Source organism: Onthophagus taurus, chromosome 8 (genome assembly GCF_036711975.1).
Source record: "Onthophagus taurus isolate NC chromosome 8, IU_Otau_3.0, whole genome shotgun sequence".
NCBI lineage: Eukaryota > Metazoa > Arthropoda > Insecta > Coleoptera > Scarabaeidae > Onthophagus > Onthophagus taurus.
The window spans coordinates 6,916,476-6,940,408 of NC_091973.1; the positions used below are offsets into that span (position 1 = coordinate 6,916,476).

The following is a 23,933-nucleotide window of genomic DNA, read 5'->3' on the forward strand; positions in this document are numbered from 1 at the left end:
ATTTTGAAAAATAAGGCGCCTGTAGCCTTAGGACTGATGATGGAATGTCCACATCATGTACGACAAGAGTAATATCGTCGGCATAAAGTCGGGCGTCTGTATATGTCGTGGCAGTAGACGATGCTGGCGAGATGGAAGAGTTTTTCACTTTAACCAATGAGGAACGGTCTGAAAGAAAAATTTTTTAGCAGTTTAAGGAGATAAAATGGGATTTTCAACACAGCTAGTTTGTACAGTAGTCCTCTGTGCCATACGGAGTCTAATGCCTTCCGAACATCCAGGAACACTGCGGCGGATTTTTGTTTTTGGTAACGTGCGACTTGGAAATTTGAGACAAGCACTGCCAAGGGATCAGATATAGATCTACTCTGTTGGAATTCAAATTGGTATGACGGATATTGCTTCCATAAACTTATATATATATATAGATATTGCTTATTTTATTTTATTATTCCGACACTAGTGGTCTTGGAGTATGTTAAAGCATCTCGGACCTCAACATCTGTAACCAAGCTGAATGAAAAGGAAAGCAAAACGTTGGTAGATGCAAGGATTTCATTAATAGTATTCTGCCTAGTTAGAGGAGGAGCCACAAATATGTATATTATATGCCTCAAGCGCCTACTGGTTAATCCAGCCCTGAATGTTCCCAAACTAGCACAACTGAAAAGTAAACAAACTCGCAGAAAAAAACACTCAGTTATAATAACCAGTCTTGCATTTGCAGATGATAAGATTAAGACAAAGGTTCAAGGGAAGAATATACCATGCAAGAAAAAAAAGGCCAAGTCTACCCTGCTTGAACTTTATGGAAGAAAGAATCTCGGCCGACTTCGAAGACGTCGGCCGCTCTAAGTAGTAACCGAAGACACAGACGTTTTTTTGTTTCAAAAATCGTAGCGTGTTGAGATATGGTGGTTGGTAGAACGGTTGCGAGAAAGAACGGTATGGCAAAAAAACGTCATGTTTCATACACTTGGTAAAAAAGTGTCATTTATCGTGTCATGTAGAAATTTTCAACGTGATTTTCGTTACCGACGTTGCGTCTTTAAGTCGTTTGTTGACTGTTAAGTGATGGGTAAAAAGAGAAAAATTTGTATTGTTGCATGTGCGGTGTTGGCCATGGGAATCTTTAAAGACAAAAGAAAACGACGTCTATGGCAGAAAAGTTGGCTGACTGACAGAGAAATATATTGTCACATGTTCTTTACCAAGAAAACCAGCAAATTTTGACATAAACCGTGGTTTAAACTCCGGCGGACAGCACGTTTGAAATCCCTTCCCGTTCTATCATGGCGTGCAGCGATGCTCATCTATGCACATGATTTTCGGAAAAGATAGTCGTGGTGTGTATTACAGAGACAGGACGTCGCGTCTTTATTTCTGTATGTAGGTAAGATGAAGACGCGACGTATTGTCTGGAACGCACCATCTTTTCCGATTAGACGGAAACCCCCTCTCCCCGCAGAACATTATAAATATTTATAATTCAATTAATTTTATAATCTCTAAACTGAAGGGCCGTGACTTCTAGTACGGATATTAGAAAAGGAGCTATCGTGTGAACGAGGCAGCAACATATTTTTTACGGCCCATTCGAAATTGTTTAATAATTTGTTAACAAAGTGTTGTTTGCATTTGAAATATTGTTGTTGCAAAGAGGATTTCCTTGCAACAACGTCGAACAGCTTGTTCTTCAAGTGTACCTCGAAGAGCTTCCCCATTACGGGTAGCAATGAGATAGGACGGTAGTTCGCAGGGTCGGATAGAGATGAATCTTTTTTGGGGGTGCATATGATGATAGAGGTCTTCCAATCTTGTGGGAAATGCTGGGTGGTAAGGCAATAGTTCTGGTTCCTCTGTTAAGTAGTGTGAAGTATTCTTCCTCTTGCATAAGAGCATCCTGAGGCGTTTCGGACGAATTGAGAAAGGCATGTTGGTACCAATTGTCTACTATATTTTTGTAATAAATAATACTATAATTGTATAATATTTTATAAATTTATTAACTCTACCAGTTTCGGCCTAGACCATCCTCAGGAGTCTCGTTGTATAAGGTTGAGGTTAGGAAATGCAATTTTCATCCATAATTTTTAAAATTCGCTATAAAATTAATTTCTTGAAGGATCCTTGTGGAAATATCACCAATTATTAATTAAAGTATCCTCTTTTTAATACAAAAAGCCGTTTTGAAAAATCACTTTTAGTTTTTGAGAAATAAATTTATGAAATAATTTTCGAATTTGACAATTTTCGCCGATTAAATTTTAATAATTCGAATAAAATCGGTTTCTTGGAATATAAGTATGAAAATTTCCCAAAATGTTAATAAAAGCGTCCTCTTTCCAATTAACCAACCCGTTTTGAAAAGTAATTTTTAGTTTTTGAGAAAACAATATTTGAAGTTTTGATAATTTGCAATTTTCATCGATAATTTTTAAAATTCGCTATAAAATTAATTTCTTCAAGGATCCTCGTGGAAATATCACCAATTATTAATTAAAGTATCCTCTTTTTAGTGCAAAAAGCCGTTTTGAAAAATCGCTTTTAGTTCTTGAGAAATAAATTTATGAAATAATTTTCGAATTTTGCAATTTTCGCCGATTAAATTTTAATAATTCGTATAAAATCCATTTCTTGGAATATGAGTATGAAAATTTCCCAAAATGTTAATAAAAGTGTCCTCTTTCCAATGAACCAACCCGTTTTGAAAAATAACTTTTAGTTTTTGAGAAAACAATATTTGAAGTTTTGATAATTGCAATTTTCATCGATAACTTTCAAAATTCGTTATAAAATTCATTTTTTGAAAAATCCTTGTGGAAATATCACCAATTATTAATCAAAGTATCCTCTTTTTAATGCAACAAGCCGTTTTGAAAAATTACTTTTAGTTCTTGAGAAATAAATTTATCTAATAATTTTCGAATTTTGCAATTTTCGCCGATTAAGTTTTAAAAATTCGTATAAAATCCACTTCTTTGAATGTGAGTATGAAAATTTCCCAAAGTGTTAATAAGAGTGTCCTCTTTCCAATGAACCAACCCGTTTTGAAAAATAACTTTTAGTTTTTGAGAAAACAATATTTGAAATTTTGATAATTGCAATTTTCATCGATAATTTTCAAAATTCGTTATAAAATTCATTTGTTGAAGGATCCTTGTGAAAATATCACCAATTATTAATTAAAGTATCCTCTTTTTAATGCAAAAAGCCGTTTTGAAAAATCACTTTTAGTTCTTGAGAAATAAATTTTCGAATTTTGCTTTTCAGCTTACTTTCCAACATTCTAGAATGTAGATGTAACTTTCTAATTTAAAATTTCTCCAAAATGTTATTGTTGTAACCACCCTAGATGTTCCACAAAACGTTCTAAATATTACCAGAATATTTCTGGAACATTCGAGATCTCATTTGAAAACTCAAATCTCCCATTATCTATACATTAATATATTATTTTACATTATTATTTGTAAATTTTTTGAAATAATTCTAGAATGTTTCTGGAGCCTTCGTGATTGTGGCGTACAAAGTTAGATTTCCGCTTGATTGGTTATTCTAGAATCTAGATGATTGATAATAGAATGAAAGCAACAGGTGGTGATTAAAAAAAAATAAGGCATTTGAAATGGAAGAAATAATGTTGAAAAGTTTGGAAAAATGTAAGTCAATATCCTTATCTTCTTGGAATTTTTAGATTTCTTGAAAAAGAATTAATTAATTAATATTTTCTAACACTTCTAGAATCCACGTGTGTAAGTTTGAAAATATAGAATTAATTAGTCGTTTCTAGAATATTAGGAAGAATAGTTAGATTTTCTAGATCCCATAACATAATTTAGAAAATGATTTTGAATATTCTCGTTAAAAGCTGCATTTCCGCTTTCTTTATTAAAATTAATTTCTTCAAGGATCCTCGTGGAAATATCAGCAATTATTAATTAAAGTATCCTCTTTTTAATGCAAAAAGCCGTTTTGAAAAATCGCTTTTAGTTCTTGAGAAATAAATTTATGAAATAATTTTCGAATTTTACAATTTTCGCCGATTAAATTTTAATAATTCGTACAAAATCGATTTCTTGGAATATAAGTATGAAAATTTCCCAAAATGTTAATAAAAGCGTCCTATTTCCAATTAACCAACCCGTTTTGAAAAGTAATTTTTAGTTTTTGAGAAAACAATATTTGAAGTTTTGATAATTTGCAATTTTCATCGATAATTTTTAAAATTCGCTATAAAATTAATTTCTTCAAGGATCCTCGTGGAAATATGACCAATTATTAATTAAAGTATCCTCTTTTTAATGCAAAAAGCCGTTTTGAAAAATCGCTTTTAGTTCTTGAGAAATAAATTTATGAAATAATTTTCGAATTTTGCAATTTTCGCCGATTAAATTTTAATAATTCGTATAAAATCGGTTTCTTGGAATATAAGTATGAAAATTTCCCAAAATGTTAATAAAAGCGTCCTCTTTCCAATTAACCAACCCGTTTTGAAAAATAATTTTTAGTTTTTGAGAAAACAATATTTGAAGTTTTGATAATTTGCAATTATTATCGATAATTTTTAAAATTCGCTATAAAATTGAGAGACAGGACGTCGCGTCTTTATTTCTTTATGTAGGTAAGATGAAGGCGCGACGTACTGTCTGGAACGCACCATCTTTTCCGATTAGACGGAAACCCCCTCTCCCCGCAGAGCTTATTTATAAATATTTATAATTCAATTAATTTATAATTCGCTTAAATCGCTCTAAAAAAGTTAGACATTGAAAAACTGATAAATCTTCCAATCTTGTGGGAAATGCTGGGTAGTAAGGCAATAGTTGTATATTTTTCTTATTTTTCTTCGTATCCAGGTGCTGTTCTGGTACCTCTGTTAAGTAGTGTGAAGTATTCTTCCTCCTGCATAAGAGCATCCAATTATTCAATTGTGTTGGTACCAATTGCCTACTATATTTTTGTGTTTTTAAAAATAAACAATTTATTAACTCTACCGGTTTCGGGATAGACCATCCTCAGGAGTCTCGTTGTATAAGGTTGAGGTTAAGAAACACATTCGAATTTTGATATATCATTAATGGACTAAACTTAGAAAACGAGAATAGGGATGTAACAGATGTGTCAAGTGAAACATATAATTATATGTTAATTAGCGATTTGGGAAAAGCTGCAAAACATAATCTAATTAAAAAAAAAACTTAACTTAAACTTTTTAACAAGTTTTCGAAGAGGGGTTGGTTGTCGAAGTTTTTATTAAGTAAATTTGAATAATTTTTAACAAGTTTGGACAAATTCCGATTAAGCTATTTTCAGAATTATCAAAAAAAAAATGGAAATTTGAAATGGGCGTATTGAGTTGGGACATTATTAATTAAAGTTGGTCGGTAGTTTGAACGATTCCGATCGACGAGGCTGCGGAAAGTTGCCGAATTACATTTCAAAACGTCAACGGTCCGGTTTGGGAAGTTTTAAATTAAAGTATCGGCCTCGGGTCTCCGTCCTCAGCAGGGACGAGTATTTATTAGAAACGTCATGCCCGGGGAAGTTGTAATAAATAACCCCCGGGGAACCGCCGCCTCCGCATTGCAGTCTCCCCTAATACGTCCTCACCCAACCCCCTTTTCCGTTGCCGCACAACTCCCCCTCTTCCTTTTGAACACGGACGCCCATGCAATTAGTTATCAATTTCAGTATATAACCAAATCGATTTTCAATTTGACCAATATGAAATTCCTCAAAATAGGTTTTATATGCAGATAAATCAAAACAAATAAAATTATACACCAGAGGGATTTTCATACAAAATGTACTGGTATAAACGAGACACGAAATTGTGGTGGCAAAAAAACCTTTTACACGGTTTAGTTTCGGATGTAGGTTTATTTCGCAATAAATTTTGATAAACCGTGGGATATTGTTCGAGACGGCGCCGTCCGCAACAGTTACTTGTTGCATCAGTTAGGATCCAGACCTATTTACGAGAAATTCTGTTTGTTCCCGAGATTTATGAAGGGTCGTTTCAACCTCGACATCACGAAACCGATTAATTCTCCCTGTTTTTCATTTTTCCTCCTTCTCGTTTTAATAAACTAGGATTGTCGTCGACTATATTCAATAACGGCGTACTTATTTTTCTTATTACCTTAACCCACCAACAATAAGCTTGGATATTTACATTTTATCACGATTCTATAAATTTTGTAAAATCAATCAAATTAAATTCTTTTAATTTTTTCTATTAGAATATTATATTATAGAGTATTACAATTTAATTATTATTTTGAATCAAGTCTGTTAAATCTGTTTAATTTTTAATTAAAATTATTAATAAATTAATAAACTAAAATAATTAATTTTTATTTCATTTTCGAGGGAAAACAAACCAGCGCCATCTCATGAGGCAAAGATGCAAAAGATACAAAAGTAAATGCGGAAAAGTAGGGACCCAAACATGTAATTTGAAATTGTAGGAACCTACACCAATAGGAGATTCATAACTCGTTTCTGACTGGTACTCACTACTTTTAAAAATTCGTATAAAATCGATATCTTGGAATATAAGTATGAAAATTTCCCAAAATGTTAATAAAAGCGCCCTCTTTCCAATTAACCAACCCGTTTTGAAAAATAACTTTTAGTTTTTGAGAAAACAATATTTGAAGTTTTGATAATTTGCAATTTTTACCGATAATTTTCAAAATTCGCTATAAAATTAATTTCTTGAAGGATCCTCGTGGAAATATCACCAATTATTAATTAAAGTATCCTCTTTTTAATGCAAAAAGCCGTTTTGAAAAATCACTTTTAGTTCTTGAGAAATAAATTTATGAAATAATTTTCGAATTTTGCAATTTTCGCCGATTAAATTTTAATAATTCGTATAAAATCGATTTCTTGGAATATAAGTATGAAAATTTCCCAAAATATTAATAAAAGCATCCTCTTTCCAATTAACCAACCCGTTTTGAAAAATAATTTTTAGTTTTTGAGAAAACAATATTTGAAGTTTTGATAATTTCCAATTTTCATCGATAATTTTCAAAATTCGCTATAAAATTAATTTCTTGAAGGATCCTCGTGGAAATATCACCAATTATTAATTAAAGTATCCTCTTTTTAATACAAAAAGCTGTTTTCAAAAATCACTTTTAGTTCTTGAGAAATAACTTTATGAAATAATTTTCGAATTTTGCAATTTTCGCCGATTAAATTTTAATAATTCGTACAAAATCGATTTCTTGGAATATAAGTATGAAAATTTCCCAAAATGTTAATAACAGCGTCCTCTTTCCAATGAACCAACCCGTTTTGAAAAATAATGTTTAGTTTTTGAGAAAACAATATTTGAAGTTTTGATAATTTGCAATTTTTACCGATAATTTTCAAAATTCGCTATAAAATTAATTTCTTGAAGGATCCTCGTGGAAATATCACCAATTATTAATTAAAGTATCCTCTTTTTAATACAAAAAGCCGTTTTGAAAAATCACTTTTAGTTCTTGAGAAATAAATTTATGAAATAATTTTCGAATTTTGCAATTTTCGCCGATTAAATTTTAATAATTCGTACAAAATCGATTTCTTGGAATATAAGTATGAAAATTTCCCAAAATGTTAATAACAGCGTCCTCTTTCCAATGAACCAACCCGCTTTGAAAAATAATGTTTAGTTTTTGAGAAAACAATATTTGAAGTTTTGATAATTTCCAATTTTCATCGATAATTTTCAAAATTCGCTATAAAATTAATTTCTTGAAGGATCCTCGTGGAAATATCACCAATTATTAATTAAAGTATCCTCTTTTTAATACAAAAAGCCGTTTTGAAAAATCACTTTTAGTTCTTGAGAAATAAATTTATGAAATAATATTCGAATTTTGCAATTTTCGCCGATTAAATTTTAATAATTCGTATAAAATCGATTTCTTGGAATATAAGTATGAAAATTTCCCAAAATATTAATAAAAGCATCCTCTTTCCAATTAACCAACCCGTTTTGAAAAATAATTTTTAGTTTTTGAGAAAACAATATTTGAAGTTTTGATAATTTGCAATTTTCATCGATAATTTTCAAAATTCGCTATAAAATTAATTTCTTCAAGGATCCTCGTGGAAATATCACCAATTATTAATTAAAGTATCCTCTTTTTAATGCAAAAAGCCGTTTTAAAAAATCACTTTTAGTTCTTGAGAAATAAATTTATGAAATAATTTTCGAATTTTGCAATTTTCGCCGATTAAATTTTAATAATTCGTATAAAATCGATTTCTTGGAATATAAGTATGAAAATTTCCCAAAATATTAATAAAAGCATCCTCTTTCCAATTAACCAACCCGTTTTGAAAAATAATTTTTAGTTTTTGAGAAAACAATATTTGAAGTTTTGATAATTTGCAATTTTCATCGATAATTTTCAAAATTCGCTATAAAATTAATTTCTTGAAGGATCCTTGTGGAAATATCACCAATTATTAATTAAAGTATCCTCTTTTTAATACAAAAAGCCGTTTTGAAAAATCACTTTTAGTTCTTGAGATATAAATTTTTGAAATAATCGACAATTTTTTAAAATTTTGCAATTTTCATCGATAACTTCATTCGACACAGAAAGAGAAATAAACTTTTTCCGTGAATCGCTATTGGACGACTTTAAACAGTTCGCTTTAAACATTTTATTAGAAAAATCGCTACATAGCATATTTGTAATTGTAAATAAATAAGGAAAATAAAATGCAATAGATTATTATTAAATCGTAATATTAATTTATTGTTAACTACTAAAAAATGACACTCCATAACTACAATTTGATCTTATGATTAAGAAGAGCACATATAAATATACATAACCGAGTATATTTATTTGCGCATGTTACTCATTTATTATGTATTTGCGATGTAAATGTTCAAATATAATTTATTCACAGTAGTTAAACCTAGAGACCAAAAACAGAAATCATTTCATATGTATTTAGTGGTATACTCTAAACTGGTAAAAAAATAACATCTGCCTTTAAAGGGATTTTTTTAAAACAATAACAACGTACGCGGTTTTCAAAAAAATTAATAGATTAGATTCCAATGTGGTTATTCGAAAATTGGGAGGAAAATATATATCTAGCGCATCTTTTTAAGTTATTCTTACACAGTGGTGATTGTAAAAGGATCGATACAACGTTGATATGAAAAATGTTTGACCCGAAAAATCTTTAAATTTATTAATATATTTATTTATTAATATTTAATTCACTCGTTTACGTTTACTTAACTAATTTATTTTTTTAACAAGAAATTGTGGGGCAGTGACTAACAATTCTAACCAATTTTTTATTTATTTTTTTAAATTGGTTCCTTCTTTGTAAGAAAACTTTTACAACACACTGTACGCATAAAAGATTTTGCAAAAGCAAAAATCATATATTATTTAAACTATTGCACTAAAAAAATATATGCTTATTCAAATTAAAAAAAATATTATACTAAAAATCTTGCAAAAAAGCTATGTATTTTCAACAATCTGATAATCATGCAGATCTTACACAAAATATTGTTAGTCGTTTATAGCCCAATTTTTAGTTTTTGTTATTTGTTTGACACAATTAATAATAGGTACACTTAGTGGTGTTTTTACATATTTAAACAGGGTTCCTCTATGTGTTCACAATATTAAAATGAATACAGCCCTCTGTGATTATAATGTTACAACATTTATACATTTTTAGATTATTCAAGTTTTACCTAAAGTGGCACAGTTTCATTTTATATGTAGTGATCTGTCTGGACGGAAGAATGTTTATGTTTATTTCCACCTTCAGAGTTATCTTGTGCTGTATTTCTCCACTTTAAGCAAAACCTCTTTGAATGACAAAAAATATACCGATGATTGTCCTCATTTTTAATAAATTTTAGAATTCATTTAGAAATTTCCATTGAAAACGTCGATGAGATGAAAACATTCAAAGTTTTTGCTCTTGAAATAGTTGAAAACGATTATTTTTAATTAAAAATCAAAGGGCTGCAAATATTTACATGAGAAAAAAAAAAATATTTTTTGTTTGAAACCCATGCTTAAATGATAAAAATTACAAACTAATAAATTATTTAACAAATAGAATTTGGTACAAAAAAATCAATTAATGGTGTTCTAAGTACTTGATCTTAAATATTACAAATTCTTTCTTTTCTTGTTATAATTTCATTTTACAAATTCGATATATAAAATTAATACTAAAACATGATTCTTAAATTTTGACCCAAAAAAAATTTATGCTTAATATAATAACAATATATTCATTTTACGAAGACTGTAAACACCTTTTTTTAACACAGATAATATCTATTATATTGTTAAATTCTCTCCAGCGAAACTTCTACCCCAATATTTCCTATCGTATTATTACTTAAACTAAAATTATATTATAAAAAAAAACTTGAAGAGAGGGTGCCGGGAAAAGGCTATGTGAAAGTAAGTAATAATTTGAGAAGAGACGCGGGATGCTGAAAACATTGAAAAATACAAAAAAAGGTGTTTAAAAAAAATAAATAAACTCCCGCTATTTGGTCATCGTTAAATAAATAATAATAATCAACTAAAATAACAATTCTAACAACAACTTAGTAAGCACTCTTTAGCACGCAACGCACGCAACTATGAACACTGAGGAAATTAAATGGCTGATTAAAATGAAGCAATTGAAAATATAGATATTGAGCGGCTGCATCCGTGTGCGTACAGCTTGCGTTATAATTCCATGTCTTCCGCTTCGTCTTCCGAAAAATCCGACATGCTAGACTCGCTATCCGAGCTCACATTTGTCTCCTGACCTCGCAATGCTTCTTCCGTGGCGTACTTTCTTACATATTCTAACAATCAAAGATAACAAAATTTAAATTAAAAAAAAAAGATTATTATTCTTAATAATATCTAAAATTCTACATCTTGACAACAAATTTATACTTGGGGTTTACATAATAACACCTTATTTTCAAGGTTATATGAAGGTCACGACCAATTTTTTAAATGGCACCCTAATATTTTATTTAAAAAAAATAAAAAAATTTTATTGTGTGGTTTTGCCAAAACATCTTTTGAAAAAAATTGAGCAAGAACAAATAAGATATATGAATTTTTAAACATTTTCCTACCCGCTTCGATACATTGTCTTTAGTTCTTAATTCTTAGAATACTATTTAAGAATGCTCAACAAAAAAAAATCCAGAAGAAGCACATCGGGTGACCTGGCTCGTCGGAAATACCTTTGGAAAGGTCTAAAAATCAAAAGTATTTATTTATAAGAAAACGCAGCGTTTTCCTACATTACAACATCACTCTGCAAAAACTCGTCAACAGAGTAGAACGCCTTTACAATTATATACGACCTAAGCCAGTTATATAAAACCTGACTTTGAATTTGATCCCCGCTGCCCTTTAGTCAAACTGCGATACTGAACATATACAGGGTGGTTCAGTTTTTAATCGGGAAACTTTACTAAGATGTAGTACTTGACGAAATAACATGAGTTTTTTATATATACATAGAGTCGCAACTCTTTTGTTTTCGAGCTATGAGCTGTCAAAGTTGAACCAAAAATTTACATTTAACTTTTATTTAATACCTTTTTTTCAGCCATACCTTAAAATTTCCCAGCGCCCTCTAAGGTGATGAAATTCACAACCGCTTTGATTTTTTTATAACAACTTTTTAACACCATGGAATATTAACATAAAAAAATATGGGTTGTAAAACTTATTCATTATTGGTACTTTTTTGTCTCTTTAGTTTTTTCCTTAAAGATAATAGTTTTTGCAAAAAAAAATCAAATATGCTACATTGTACTGTAAAGCGTTGCTATTATGAAAAAAAAATTTTGTCTTTATAGTTGGCTATGGAAGTTGTGCACTTACTAGGATCTAGTACTAACTGAATAACACCAATTAATTGTGATTTTCATAAGAAAAACCATAAATAAGACAAATCTCTATCTGAACAATATTAAAAAATTGAAAACAATCAAACATTATTAATAATCATCAACAATTATGAGGATTCACCGTAAATAAATCTTACAAGTTCTTCAGAGGCAACTTTTAGAATAATTTTAGCTAAACATGGCGGCCCCCATGAATAGGCATCTGACCAATACGTTTATGTGCATATATAATTGACTGAAGAACGTAAAGTGAAGGCAACGTCAGAATCTGAAACTTAATAAACAAAGATCTACAATCTTCAGCATAACCAAGATTACCCAGCACACGCACCGCCCTACGCTGAAGTCTAAAAGCATATTGACTTGCAGGGCTGTTCCCCCAAGCCAAAATAGCATAATTAATATGGCAGTGAATAAAGGCATAGTATGGCATCCACAATCTTAGATATCCTACACAAAAGGTAAACACCACTACAAATAATAATAATAATACTTGGTTCAAACACAGCTCATTGGCAATGCTCCAGAACAAGGTCAGATCTCTCTACAACCCGATCAAAATCAGGCCTCGTAACCAATATAGTACCGTCATCCGCGTAAACATTCCACATCATCACCCAAATACTGAGGAAAGTCATTAATGTAAAGCAGGAATAGAAGCGGGCCAAGTATGGATCCTTCAAACTGAGCTCACTCGATACCGCACCATGCAACGTTACTTGCACAGCGTCACTAGCGAAGTTATACACTTTAGATAGTTTTCTCAAGAGAACCCAAAAAAAATGATGACCCCTCTCAAAAGAATCCAAGGACATGTCAACAAACTTGACAACAACATCCGACGTGCACCTACCCTTTCGAAATCCGTATTGATTTGGGCAAAGCAACTTATTTCCCTCTATATAAGAAACCATTTTATTATACATTGCACGCTTAAACACCTTGGAAAAGCCTATAATTGGAGCAATCCGTAGTATTTCCCTTTTTATGCACGAGCATCACGTTAGCTATTTTCAATATATCAGGGAACTGAGAATCAGCAAATACTGAATTTAGAACTTTTGTCAACATGTCTACATTCCTCTTTATAAAATAAGTTGGGATGGAAAAAACATCACGTGTCCTACACTCTTAAATGAAAAGAGCAACTCACGTACTTTAATAGGACCAACTTCTGAAAAATGAGATTGCGCTAACATTTAATCCACACATTCACATATGAGAATGGGATCAAGCACACCACTTAGCAGCCCTTCAACGATATCATTTTGAGTATCAACGAAAAACCTATTCAGCACATTCGGATTAAAATTACTATTTAGATTGCTTTTATCGTTGACTCTATTTTCATTCAGCTTTATTTTTTGCAGTGTTTATAAAGCTGCTAGTTGCCTCCAGCTTAGCTTCAGCTAAAAAAAAACCCTAGTTTAAAAAGTGGGCTAAGACTACTGTATTTTATAAAAAAACAAATTATTAAAAAAAATAATATGACAAGTATATATAAAAGATTGTAATTAATCTTGTAATTAATAAAATTGTTAATAAACAAACTGGTGGCAGCGGTGGGAGTTATTACGACTCTTTTTCCCGTCGATGTTAATATTATCAGAAAATTGAACGACTTCCTCAAGATGATATTGTTTATTAACAATTTTATTAATTACAAGATTAATTACAATCTTTTATATAGACTTGTCATATTATTTTTTTTAATAATTTGTTTTTTTATAAAATACAGTAGTCACAGCCCACTTTTTAAACTTGGGTTTTTTTTTAATATTTTGGTACACAACAATACTCACAATGATAATCTTTTTTGGCCTTTAACAGATTGGGGGAGCTATATTGAAGTGGGTGGGGAAATATTTGAACATTTATTATAAATTTTATACTTGTTGTTGATTAATAGTATAGTTTAATCATTTTTTTTTTATAAATAAACAATATTTAGAGCCATTTGAATAAAAAAATTATTTAGATTTTGTCTACAAAAGATGTTTCGAAGTCGTATTGGCAAAACCACACGGTAATTTTTTTTTTTAATTATTTTACTTTTATCCATAAATTCAGATTTTGCAATCAAAAACATAGGGTACCATTTAAAAAATCTGTCGTGACCTTCATATGACCTTGAAATCGTAATATGGTTTCCCTCTTTGCACAGAACAACTTTCATTTGAAAAATGTTAAATTGTTATAGTGCTACAATATTGTATGAGTCGTCTTCAGGCACGCAATTTAGTGGCAAAACTTGCGTAAGATGTACGTACATTGGAATGTTAACAAAAAACTTCAGTAAAAAAGCAAAATGTTGTAGAGAGAAAAAGAAGAGAAAATTTAAAAAATATGTTTCCAACAAAAATGAAAAAAATTACAAGTTGAATATTAAAGGGTTAAATGTTAAAATGAACCAGAATGAAATAATATTGAAAATTTAAACGATATAATAAAAATTTGAGAAGTATTCGAAAAAGATATAAAAACAAAATGTAGCAAATTGAAAAATTTACAAAAAATTGAAATTAAAGCAGAATGATAATTAACAAGAAAAGTTTAACTTTAAATGAAAAAGAACAAACACAACTGAACTAAAAATCTACTCAGAAGTGTAACATGCGCATGTTAAATAAAATTAAATTAAAATTAAGAGATTTTGAGAATTAAAATAAAAACTTTCATTTGGTTCAGTTTTATGTAAAATGAACCGTTTTCGAGATAATCGCTTGTCTCACGTTAAATGGACCAGCCTGTATATCGCTTAACCTCGTAAACATAGAAGAAAAGTTAGGGCTAGATTCAGATCACTCACCAGTAATTATTACTCTAAAGAACAAAGTACACTGTGTTAATTAATTATCGTACCCGACGTCATCATTGCAAGTATGCAATTAATATCACAGTATTCGTATTGTAATACGCTAATCGCGTTATTGGTTGCATACTTGCAATGCTGATAATTAATTGTAACAAAGAACCCTTTTTATCACTAACTAATAAACTCACTAATTTACAAAAACTAAATATAATAAGGTATGTGGGCATTGTGCGGAAAAGGGCCACGAGTTTAAGAACTGTGGGAATAGGGAGAGGTATGTGCAAACTGCAAAGCCAGGGGGAAGGATGACAGACAGGGGCGGAGTTGGCGAAGAGAAGTATTAATTATGAGGACATGAGGGATATATCAAAAAACTAGACGGGAGAGGGGGAATCCAAGGATGAAGACCGAGGGGTTGAAAAAGTTATTATTATTATAAATTAAAAAATAATTAACCTGTTACTTTCTTCTTATATTCTTCAGGTTTATGAAGATACATAGCGGCCGCATCTCCGTTTAATGGATCTATGGGATTCGGGTATGTTAATAATTGCGGCAGAAACGATTCAAATATATTTGATAAATCTACAAGGAAGAAATATTTAAAAAAAATTAAATTTGTTACGTAATCCTTTTCTTACCGTATAAGGCAGTCCATGCCTGGTTAATAACATCCAGACAAACTGTACCTGAGACCTCGTCTATATTCGGATGGTAAACCCTATTCATAAATCCTATGCTCGGGGATTTAAACGGGTAATGCTCTGGCAAGTGAACACGAACCTTCCAAACACCACCTTCGTACGGTGCTGAAATATTTAAAAATTTGTGGAAATCCATATCAATAAATTACATTCAACAAACAGTGAGTCATAAGGAATTTAATTAATCATGCCTCTTTTGATTACAACCGTCTCAACATATGCGATAAATAAAAGTAAAATATGATAAATGCAAAAAGTATTCAGGAGGAATGTTATATAAATTTTCCATAAATCGCGAGTATAAAAAAAATGAACGGAATATTTTTTGCATTCTTCATTAAAAACTTACTTCCACGAGGTCCATAAAATTTAACGCAAAAATCGTTCAATCCACTCATAATTGTAACTTCATGTTTGCTTTCAATACTGTTATTTCTAATTAAGGAAAATTGTTGCAACTAATAACGACTAACATACTTAATAAGACAACTAGGGTAGCAATGCAGTATTACGCATGGTACATCAATGATTGATTTAATATTGATGCGAATACGTTAGGCGATTTAATAAATAAAACTAGACAATAAAACTAGATAATAGCCATAAAAGAGTGCTATCAAGCACATGTCCGAATTAAACATATCTAATAAACACCTAATTCCTCGAGTTAGCACAAGCTTTCAATAAGGTTTGGCTCTCTGAGTTTTTGCCAAAGATAAAAACTATAAATCTACCAGTTTTCTTCTTTTTTTTTGCAATTTTCGCCGATTAAGTTTTAAAAATTCGTATAAATTCCATTTCTTGGAATATGAGTATGAAAATTTCCCAAAGTGTTAATAAAAGTGTCCTCTTTCCAATGACCGAACCGGTTTTGAAAAATAACTTTTAGTTTTTGAGAAAACAATATTTGAAGTTTTAATAATTTGCAATTTTCATCGATAATTTTCAAAATTCGCTATAAAATTCATTTCTTGAAGGATCCTTGTGGAAATATCACCAATTATTAATTATTGTATCCTCTTTTTAATGCAAAAAGCCGTTTTGAAAAATCACTTTTAGTTCTTGAGAAATAAATTTTTGAAAATTTTTGAAAATTTTGCAATTTTCGCCGATTATGTTTTAAAAATTCGTATAAAATCGACTTCTTGGAATATGAGTATGAAAATTTCCCAAAGTGTTAATAAAAGTGTCCTCTTTCCAACGACCGAACCCGTTTTGAAAAATAACTTTTAGTTTTTGAGAAAACAATGTTTGAAGTTTTGATAATTTGCAATTTTCATCGATAATTTTCAAAATTCACTATAAAATTAATTTCTTGAAGGATCCTTATGGAAATATCACCAATTATTAATTATAGTATCCTCTTTTTAATGCAAAAAGCCGTTTTGAAATCTCACTTTTAGTTCTTGAGAAATAAATTTTTGAAATAATCTACAATTTTTTCGAATTTTGCAATTTTCGCCGATTAAGTTTTAAAAATTCGTATAAAATCCATTTCTTGGAATATGAGTATGAAAATTTCCCAAAATGTTAATAAAAGTGTCCTCTTTCCAATGACCGAACCTGTTTTAAAAAATAACTTTTAGTTTTTGAGAAAACAATGTTTGAAGTTTTGATAATTTACAATTTTCATCGATAATTTTCAAAATTCGCTATAAAATTCATTTCTTGAAGGATCCTTGTGAAAATATCACCAATTATTAATTAAAGTATCCTCTTTTTAATGCAAAAATCCGTTTTGAAAAATCACTTTTAGTTCTTGTGAAATAAATTTTTGAAAAAATTATAAAATTTTTTCGCAAAATCACTATCCATACCATCACTAATTTACACCAATACAACACTGCAAATTCTTGTGTGTCCAAAATAAAAATGGCCAAGGCCAGAGTATCAAGGCCAGGTCAAAATCGCAATTTAAATTTAATAATTCCAAACGTGAAGCAAAATCTTCATCCCCTTAACTTAAAAATTACAGTAGGAAAGGTGTATAATGATCTTTGATATATTCAAAGTGCAATTTATAAGGTAATTTATCGCACAAAAACGTCTACGTATTTCTAATTCCGTTTTGTAAGTAAACTAAGTCCACATAAATTTTAGCTTAAATCGGTTATGGTACTTAAATTCATGTGGACTTTACTAATAAAAAAGAGTTCGTTCTTTTCACAAAACTAAAGGTAAGACCCTTCCTGCTCACATATGAGGCATCTATTTGCAAAAGCGGCTATATCCATATTTTATCAAAAATGCTTCGTGATGTGGTAAAGTCAAAAACTGCTACATCCCACTTGGAAATGTGTGTAAATATGCTAGTATGTTACATCCATAATTATTTGGCTTTGCGCATGCTCTGTACCGCGTGATTTCTTCTTATTACTCGTTATGTTGGTAACGTAATTAAAAGTGTTGCTATTACAAAATCTGAGCAAGACGGATTTATTTTAAAATCCGTTAGCGCTATTACTTTAAAATATTTTGACAAAGTGCACTCCAAATCAGTACGTATTTGTAGAAACCAGACTATACATGTCTAAAGGTTTCTTTCTATCCGAGTTGTGGTGGGGATCGTCGCACGAAATTATATGACGATAAAATGACCTCGATTATAAACTTCATTAAAACATTCCAGCGAATCGAATCACACTATTATCGATCAAAGTCCTCAGAAAATGCATTGATTGTATAACAATCCTTGTGATAACTCAATGAAAGTCAAATTTTAGAAAAATATATGCTCAAAGTGTCTTGAATTAAAAACCTAGAAAGATGAAACAATTTTAAATACATTAAATTGCGAAAAGAAGCTTCACCAAATGAAATATAAAGCATTTTATGACATTTTAAGAGTAAAAAAAGATAATTTAGTTACTACATCCATTGATTGTGAGAAAAATTTTGCAATTCCTAGAGTTTCAGATCAAATTGTGTATTACAAAAGGCAGCTTTACATGTATGGAGAGATCAAGAGTATTCAAAAGGATCTAATGAAGTTTAATCTTTGCATTGCGTTGTCTCATTTCAGGGTGTTTGCACAAATTGAAAAAAAAATTTGCAAGATAGAAATAATGGTAAAACCAGAACTTTAACTAATTTAGGTGAAATTTAGGCGTCTGAAAAATCCTCCTGCTCAGTGGCACAAGGTCCAAATGAAATTCTGATACAAGGCGAAGTTGCTTATAATTCAAAAGTTGTAGTTCCAAAACGAGGAAAGCAAATTTCAAATGTAAAGTTAATGGAGATACCATGAGGGAAGAAGATTAAAGATAAGAATACTAAAAAAAACATTATGGACTTAAATATAATTTTGCGAAGTTTTCCATTTAGTTAGTTGTTTATTCTTTGGTAATCTTTGTACTGATTAAATGAATATACATACAGTAGAACTCCATATTTGCGTTTTTTATAGTTATGCAATACAATTTTTATCAGTGTACGCACATCACCTTTCTTGGTTGCTTTATCCCAACTTCAAATATCAATAACATGTTTATTACTAGCAAAGGATTTTCGAAATTTTGCTTGAAGTTAAGTCCTATCACAAGTAGTAAAAGCTTTTGCAAATAGACACTTCATGATCTAAAAAATAAATAGTTACAATTTGTTCAGAAACATCTAGTTTAATGCATATGAAGTATTAATTAGCACATATAAATTTTTGTTGCTTAAGATTAATACTTGCAATATAAATTGTTTCTGAGTCATAGAAACAATTTTGAATCATAATTTCTAAATTTAAACAGGAAAAATTTTGGCCTAAAAAAAATTTTAATTACTTCCTGTAAGGCCAAATATTGAAGAGTTCAAAATTCAAAAAATTATACAAAAATTATTACAAGGCCAAATCATAGATATTCAGAAACAACTGTATTGATTTCATATCTGTAAGAAAATAATTGTAATTGGCGTTTAAGTGAGTGTGCATTTTTTCTTCTGAAGGACACCAAAACAAGGATGAGCTGAGACAAGGTAACGAATAACCGTCCCTAATTAAAATTATTTGGTTGTTTCGTGGTTTCTTTGTGGTAGATTTCCATGATCAGCTGATGTAAATGAGTGTGTTATTGTTTACATTTTCAATATATACCCATCATAAAGGATACAGTTTAATGACATCGGTGTCCATCCGTCTTTTTCCAGCACTTGGCGAAGACATCTTTCAACTATCATAAACCGTTCAACATTCAGCTAAACAGTCAACTATCTGCTGGCAAACTTAAAAGCAGTCACTTTTACAACACAATGGACGTTAATAACTTGTTCAATGCTACTCACAATCTGTACCTTCTGTCAAATTACTTATACTATGCGCGTGCGCGCCACCTTGCGACACCAATCCACATGCAACAACAGAATTTAACTCTTATTGTGAAACAAATCTATTTACGTTATATAATTATACAACTATTTTATCGTTAATATAAAGATACTCGTTCCATGAATAAATTATCGTTAATTTAACCTTATGAACAATAAATTTAATTCTAAAAACAGTATTTTAGTTCAAACTTCACATAAAATACTTAAGAGGGCGACACCTTTCTTATTCAAATTTATTATTAAAAAATTATTATTCTTAGTTAATTCATTATTATTATCTGAACCAACTTATTAATAAAACAATTTAGAATTTCATTAAAATTACTATATTTATAGGTATCATTATACACAACTTCTCAATCAATTTGAGATTTTCATTAATAGAGGGCACATCAAAAACTTGAAAATTAAGCCATCTGCAGCAATCTCGACTAAATATTTATTTAGCTTGGTTTTTCCAATTTTAATTGGGGATAGATAAGACATTATGTTTACTAAGAACATTTCAATAATTCTTTGGAATGTAAAATATTTTTTTTGATAAATCCTAATTAATCGTATTCGCATGAAAAATGTTTGTAATTAAACGAACGATTATGTTTTTTATTTTTCTTGTCAATATCCTTATCTTCTTGGAATTTTTAGATTTCTTGAAAAAGGAATAATTAATTATTAAATATTTTCTCGTCAGTTCGCTATAAAATTAATTTCTTGAAAAATTCTTGTGGAAATATCACCAATTATTAATTAAAGTATCCTCTTTTTAATGCAAAAAGCCGTTTTGAAAAATCACTTTTAGTTCTTGAGAAATAAATTTATCAAATAATTTTCGAATTTTGCAATTTTCGCCGATTAAATTTTAATAATTCGTATAAAATCGATTTCTTGGAATATGAGTATGAAAATTTCCCAAAGTGTTAATAAAAGTGTCCTCTTTCCAATGAATTAGCCCATTTTGAAATTTAACTTTTAGTTTTTGAGAAAACAATATTTGAAGTTTTGATAATTGCAATTTTCATCGATAACTTTCAAAATTACTATAATATTAATTACTTGAAAAATCCTTGTGGAAATATCACCAATTATTAATTAAAGTATCCTCTTTTTAATGCAAAAAGCCGTCTTGAAAAATCACTTTTAGTTCTTGGGAAATAAATTTATCAAATAATTTTCGAATTTTGCAATTTTCGCCGATTAAATTTTAATAATTCGTATAAAATCGATTTCTTGGAATATGAGTATGAAAATTTCCCAAAGTGTTAATAAAAGTGTTCTCTTTCCAATGAATCAACCCGTTTTGAAAAAACACCATTTGAAGTTTTGGTAAAATTTTCGATGTTGCAATTTTCATCGATAATTTTCAAAATTCGCTATAAAATTAATTTCTTAAACGATCCTTGTGGAAATATCACCAATTATTAATTAAAGTATCCTCTTTTTAATGCAAAAAGCCGTTTTGAAAAATCACTTTTAGTTCTTGAGAAATAAATTTATCAAATAATTTTCGAATTTTGCAATTTTCGCCGATTAAATTTTAATAATTCGTATAAAATCGATTTCTTGGAATATGAGTATGAAAATTTCCCAAAGTGTTAATCAAAGTGTCCTCTTTCCAATGAACCATCCCGTTTTGAAAAATAACTTTTAGTTTTTGAGAAAACAATATTTGAACTTTTGATAATTGCAATTTTCATCGATAACTTTCAAAATTCGGTATAAAATTAATTTCTTGAAAGATCCTTGTGGAATTATCACCAATTATTAATCAAAGTATCGTCTTTTTAATGCAAAAAGCCGTTTTGAAAAATCACTTTTAGTTCTTGAGAAATAAATTTATCAAATAATTTTCGAATTTTGCAATTTTCGCCGATTAAATTTTAATAATTCGTATAAAATCGATTTCTTGGAATATGAGTATGAAAATTTCCCAAAGTGTTAATCAAAGTGTCCTCTTTCCAATGAACCATCCCGTTTTGAAAAATAATTTTTAGTTTTTGAGAAAACAATATTTGAACTTTTGATAATTGCTATTTTCATCGATAACTTTCAAAATTCGGTATAAAATTAATTTCTTGAAAGATCCTTGTGGAAATATCACCAATTATTAATTAAAGTATCCTCTTTTTAATGCAAAAAGCCGTTTTGAAAAATCACTTTTAGTTCTTGAGAAATAAATTTTTGAAAAAATCGACAATTTTTTCGAATTTTGCATTTCCACTTACTTTCTAACATTCTAGAATGTAAAAAATATAATTTTCTAATTCAACATTTCTTCAAATTATTATTGTTGTAACCACCCTAGATGCTCCACAAAACGTTCTAAATATTACCAGAATATTTCTGGAACATTCGAGATCTCATTTGAAAACTCACATCTCCCATTATCTATACATTAATATATTATTTTACATTATTATTTGTAAATTTTTTGAAATAATTCTAGAATGTTTCTGGAGCCTTCGTGATTGTGGCGTACAAAGTTAGTTTTCCGCTTGATTGGTTATTCTAGAATCTAGATGATTGATAATAGAATGAAAGCAACAGGTGGTGATTAAAAAAAAATAAGGCATTTGAAATGGAAGAAATAATGTTGAAAAAGTTTGGAAAAATGTAAGTCAATATCCTTATCTTCTTGGAATTTTAGATTTCTTGAAAAAGAATTAATTAATAATTAATTAATTAATATTTTCTAACACTTCTAGAATCCACGTGTGTAAGTTTGAAAATATAGAATTAATTACTCGTTTCTAGAATATTAGGAAGAATAATTAGATTTTCTAGATCCCATAACATAATTTAGAAAATGATTTTGAATATTCTCGTTAAAAGCTGTATTTCCGCTTACTTTCTAACATTCTAGAATGTAGATTCGATAAAAAATATAACTTTCTAATTTAAAATTTCTACAAATTGTTGTTGTTGTAGCCACCCTAGATGCTGCATTTTAAATTGTAACTTTTAAAAATATAAAACGTTCGAAATCTTCTAAATACTTCCAGAACATTTCTGGAGCATTCGATATAAAATCTCTTGGTGCAGCTTCGCTTGTAATTCATCATCACATTCATTACTAACAAAACTGTCGCTGTTGTCACTTTCGATTATTAATTAAAATATCCGTTTTGAAAAATCACTTTCAATTCTTGAGAAATAAATTTTTGAAATGATCGACAATTTTTTCGAATTTTGCAATTTTCGCCGATTAAGTTTTAAAATTCGTATAAAATCCATTTCTTGGTATATCAGTATGAAAATTTCCCAAAGTGTTAATAAAAGTGTCCTCTTTCCAATGACCGAACCCGTTTTGAAAAATAACTTTTAGTTTTTGAGAAAACAATATTTGAAATTTTGATCAAATTTTCGATGTTGCAATTTTCAAAATTCGCTATAAATTTAATTTCTTGAAGGATCCTTGTGGAAATATCACCAATTATTAATTATAGTATCCTCTTTTTAATGCAAAAAGCCGTTTTGAAAAATCACTTTTAGTTCTTGAGAAATAAATTTTTGAAATAATTGACAATTTTTTCGAATTTTACAATTTTCGCCGATTAAGTTATTAAAATTCGTATAAAATCCATTTCTTGGAATATGAGTATGAAAATTTCCCAAAGTGTTAATAAAAGTGTCCTCTTTCCAATGACCGAACCCGTTTTGAAAAATAACTTTTAGTTTTGAGAAAACAATATTTAAAGTTTTGATAATTTGGAAAATTCATCGATAATTTTTAAAATTCGCTATAAAATTAATTTCTTGGAGGATCCTTTTGGAAATATCACCAATTATTAATCAAAGTATCCTCTTTTTAATGCAAAAAGCCGTTTTGAAAAATCACTTTTAGTTCTTGAGAAATAAATTTTTGAAATGATCGACAATTTTTTCGAATTTTGCAATTTTCGCCGATTAAGTTTTAAAAATTCGTATAAAATCGATTTTTTGGAATGTTAATATGAAAATTTCCCAAAGTGTTAATAAAAATGTCCTCTTTCCAATGACCGAACCCGTTTTGAAAAATAACTTTTAGTTTTTGAGAAAACAATATTTGAAATTTTGATCAAATTTTCGATGTTGCAATTTTCAAAATTCGCTATAAATTTAATTTCTTGAACGATCCTTGTGGAAATATCACCAATTATTAATTAAAGTATCCTCTTTTTAATGCAAA

General features: G+C 29.4%; 1 protein-coding gene and 1 long non-coding RNA gene across 2 annotated transcripts; one reads left to right on the plus strand and one right to left on the minus strand.

Annotated features, from left to right (window-relative positions):
• Window positions 1–8,744: 8,744 nt before the first annotated feature.
• On the minus strand, window positions 8,745–19,740 carry LOC111423006 (ubiquitin conjugating enzyme E2H). Its single transcript, XM_023056254.2, has 5 exons — window positions 19,552–19,740; window positions 15,801–15,877; window positions 15,389–15,556; window positions 15,204–15,332; window positions 8,745–10,864 (listed from the first exon to the last, which is right to left on the minus strand). The coding sequence occupies exons 1-5, from the start codon at window positions 19,602–19,604 to the stop codon at window positions 10,743–10,745; spliced, it is 549 nt and encodes a 182-aa protein (XP_022912022.1). The 5' UTR covers window positions 19,605–19,740; the 3' UTR covers window positions 8,745–10,742.
• LOC139430947 (uncharacterized) lies at window positions 19,110–19,904 on the plus strand. The gene is made up of 2 exons (XR_011641306.1): window positions 19,110–19,417; window positions 19,478–19,904. It is a non-coding gene; the product is annotated as an uncharacterized lncRNA (long non-coding RNA).
• The last annotated feature ends 4,029 nt before the right edge of the window (window positions 19,905–23,933 follow it).

Coding starts and splice junctions, on each gene's coding strand:
- LOC111423006 (XM_023056254.2), bottom strand. CDS start 19,604: ATGTCTTCGCCAAGTGCTGGAAAAAGACGGATGGACACCGATGTCATT. Junction 15,878..19,551: donor GACACCGATGTCATTAAACT/GTATCCTTTATG, acceptor TAGAAATAACAG/TATTGAAAGCAAACATGAAG. Junction 15,557..15,800: donor ATTTTATGGACCTCGTGGAA/GTAAGTTTTTAA, acceptor TAAATATTTCAG/CACCGTACGAAGGTGGTGTT.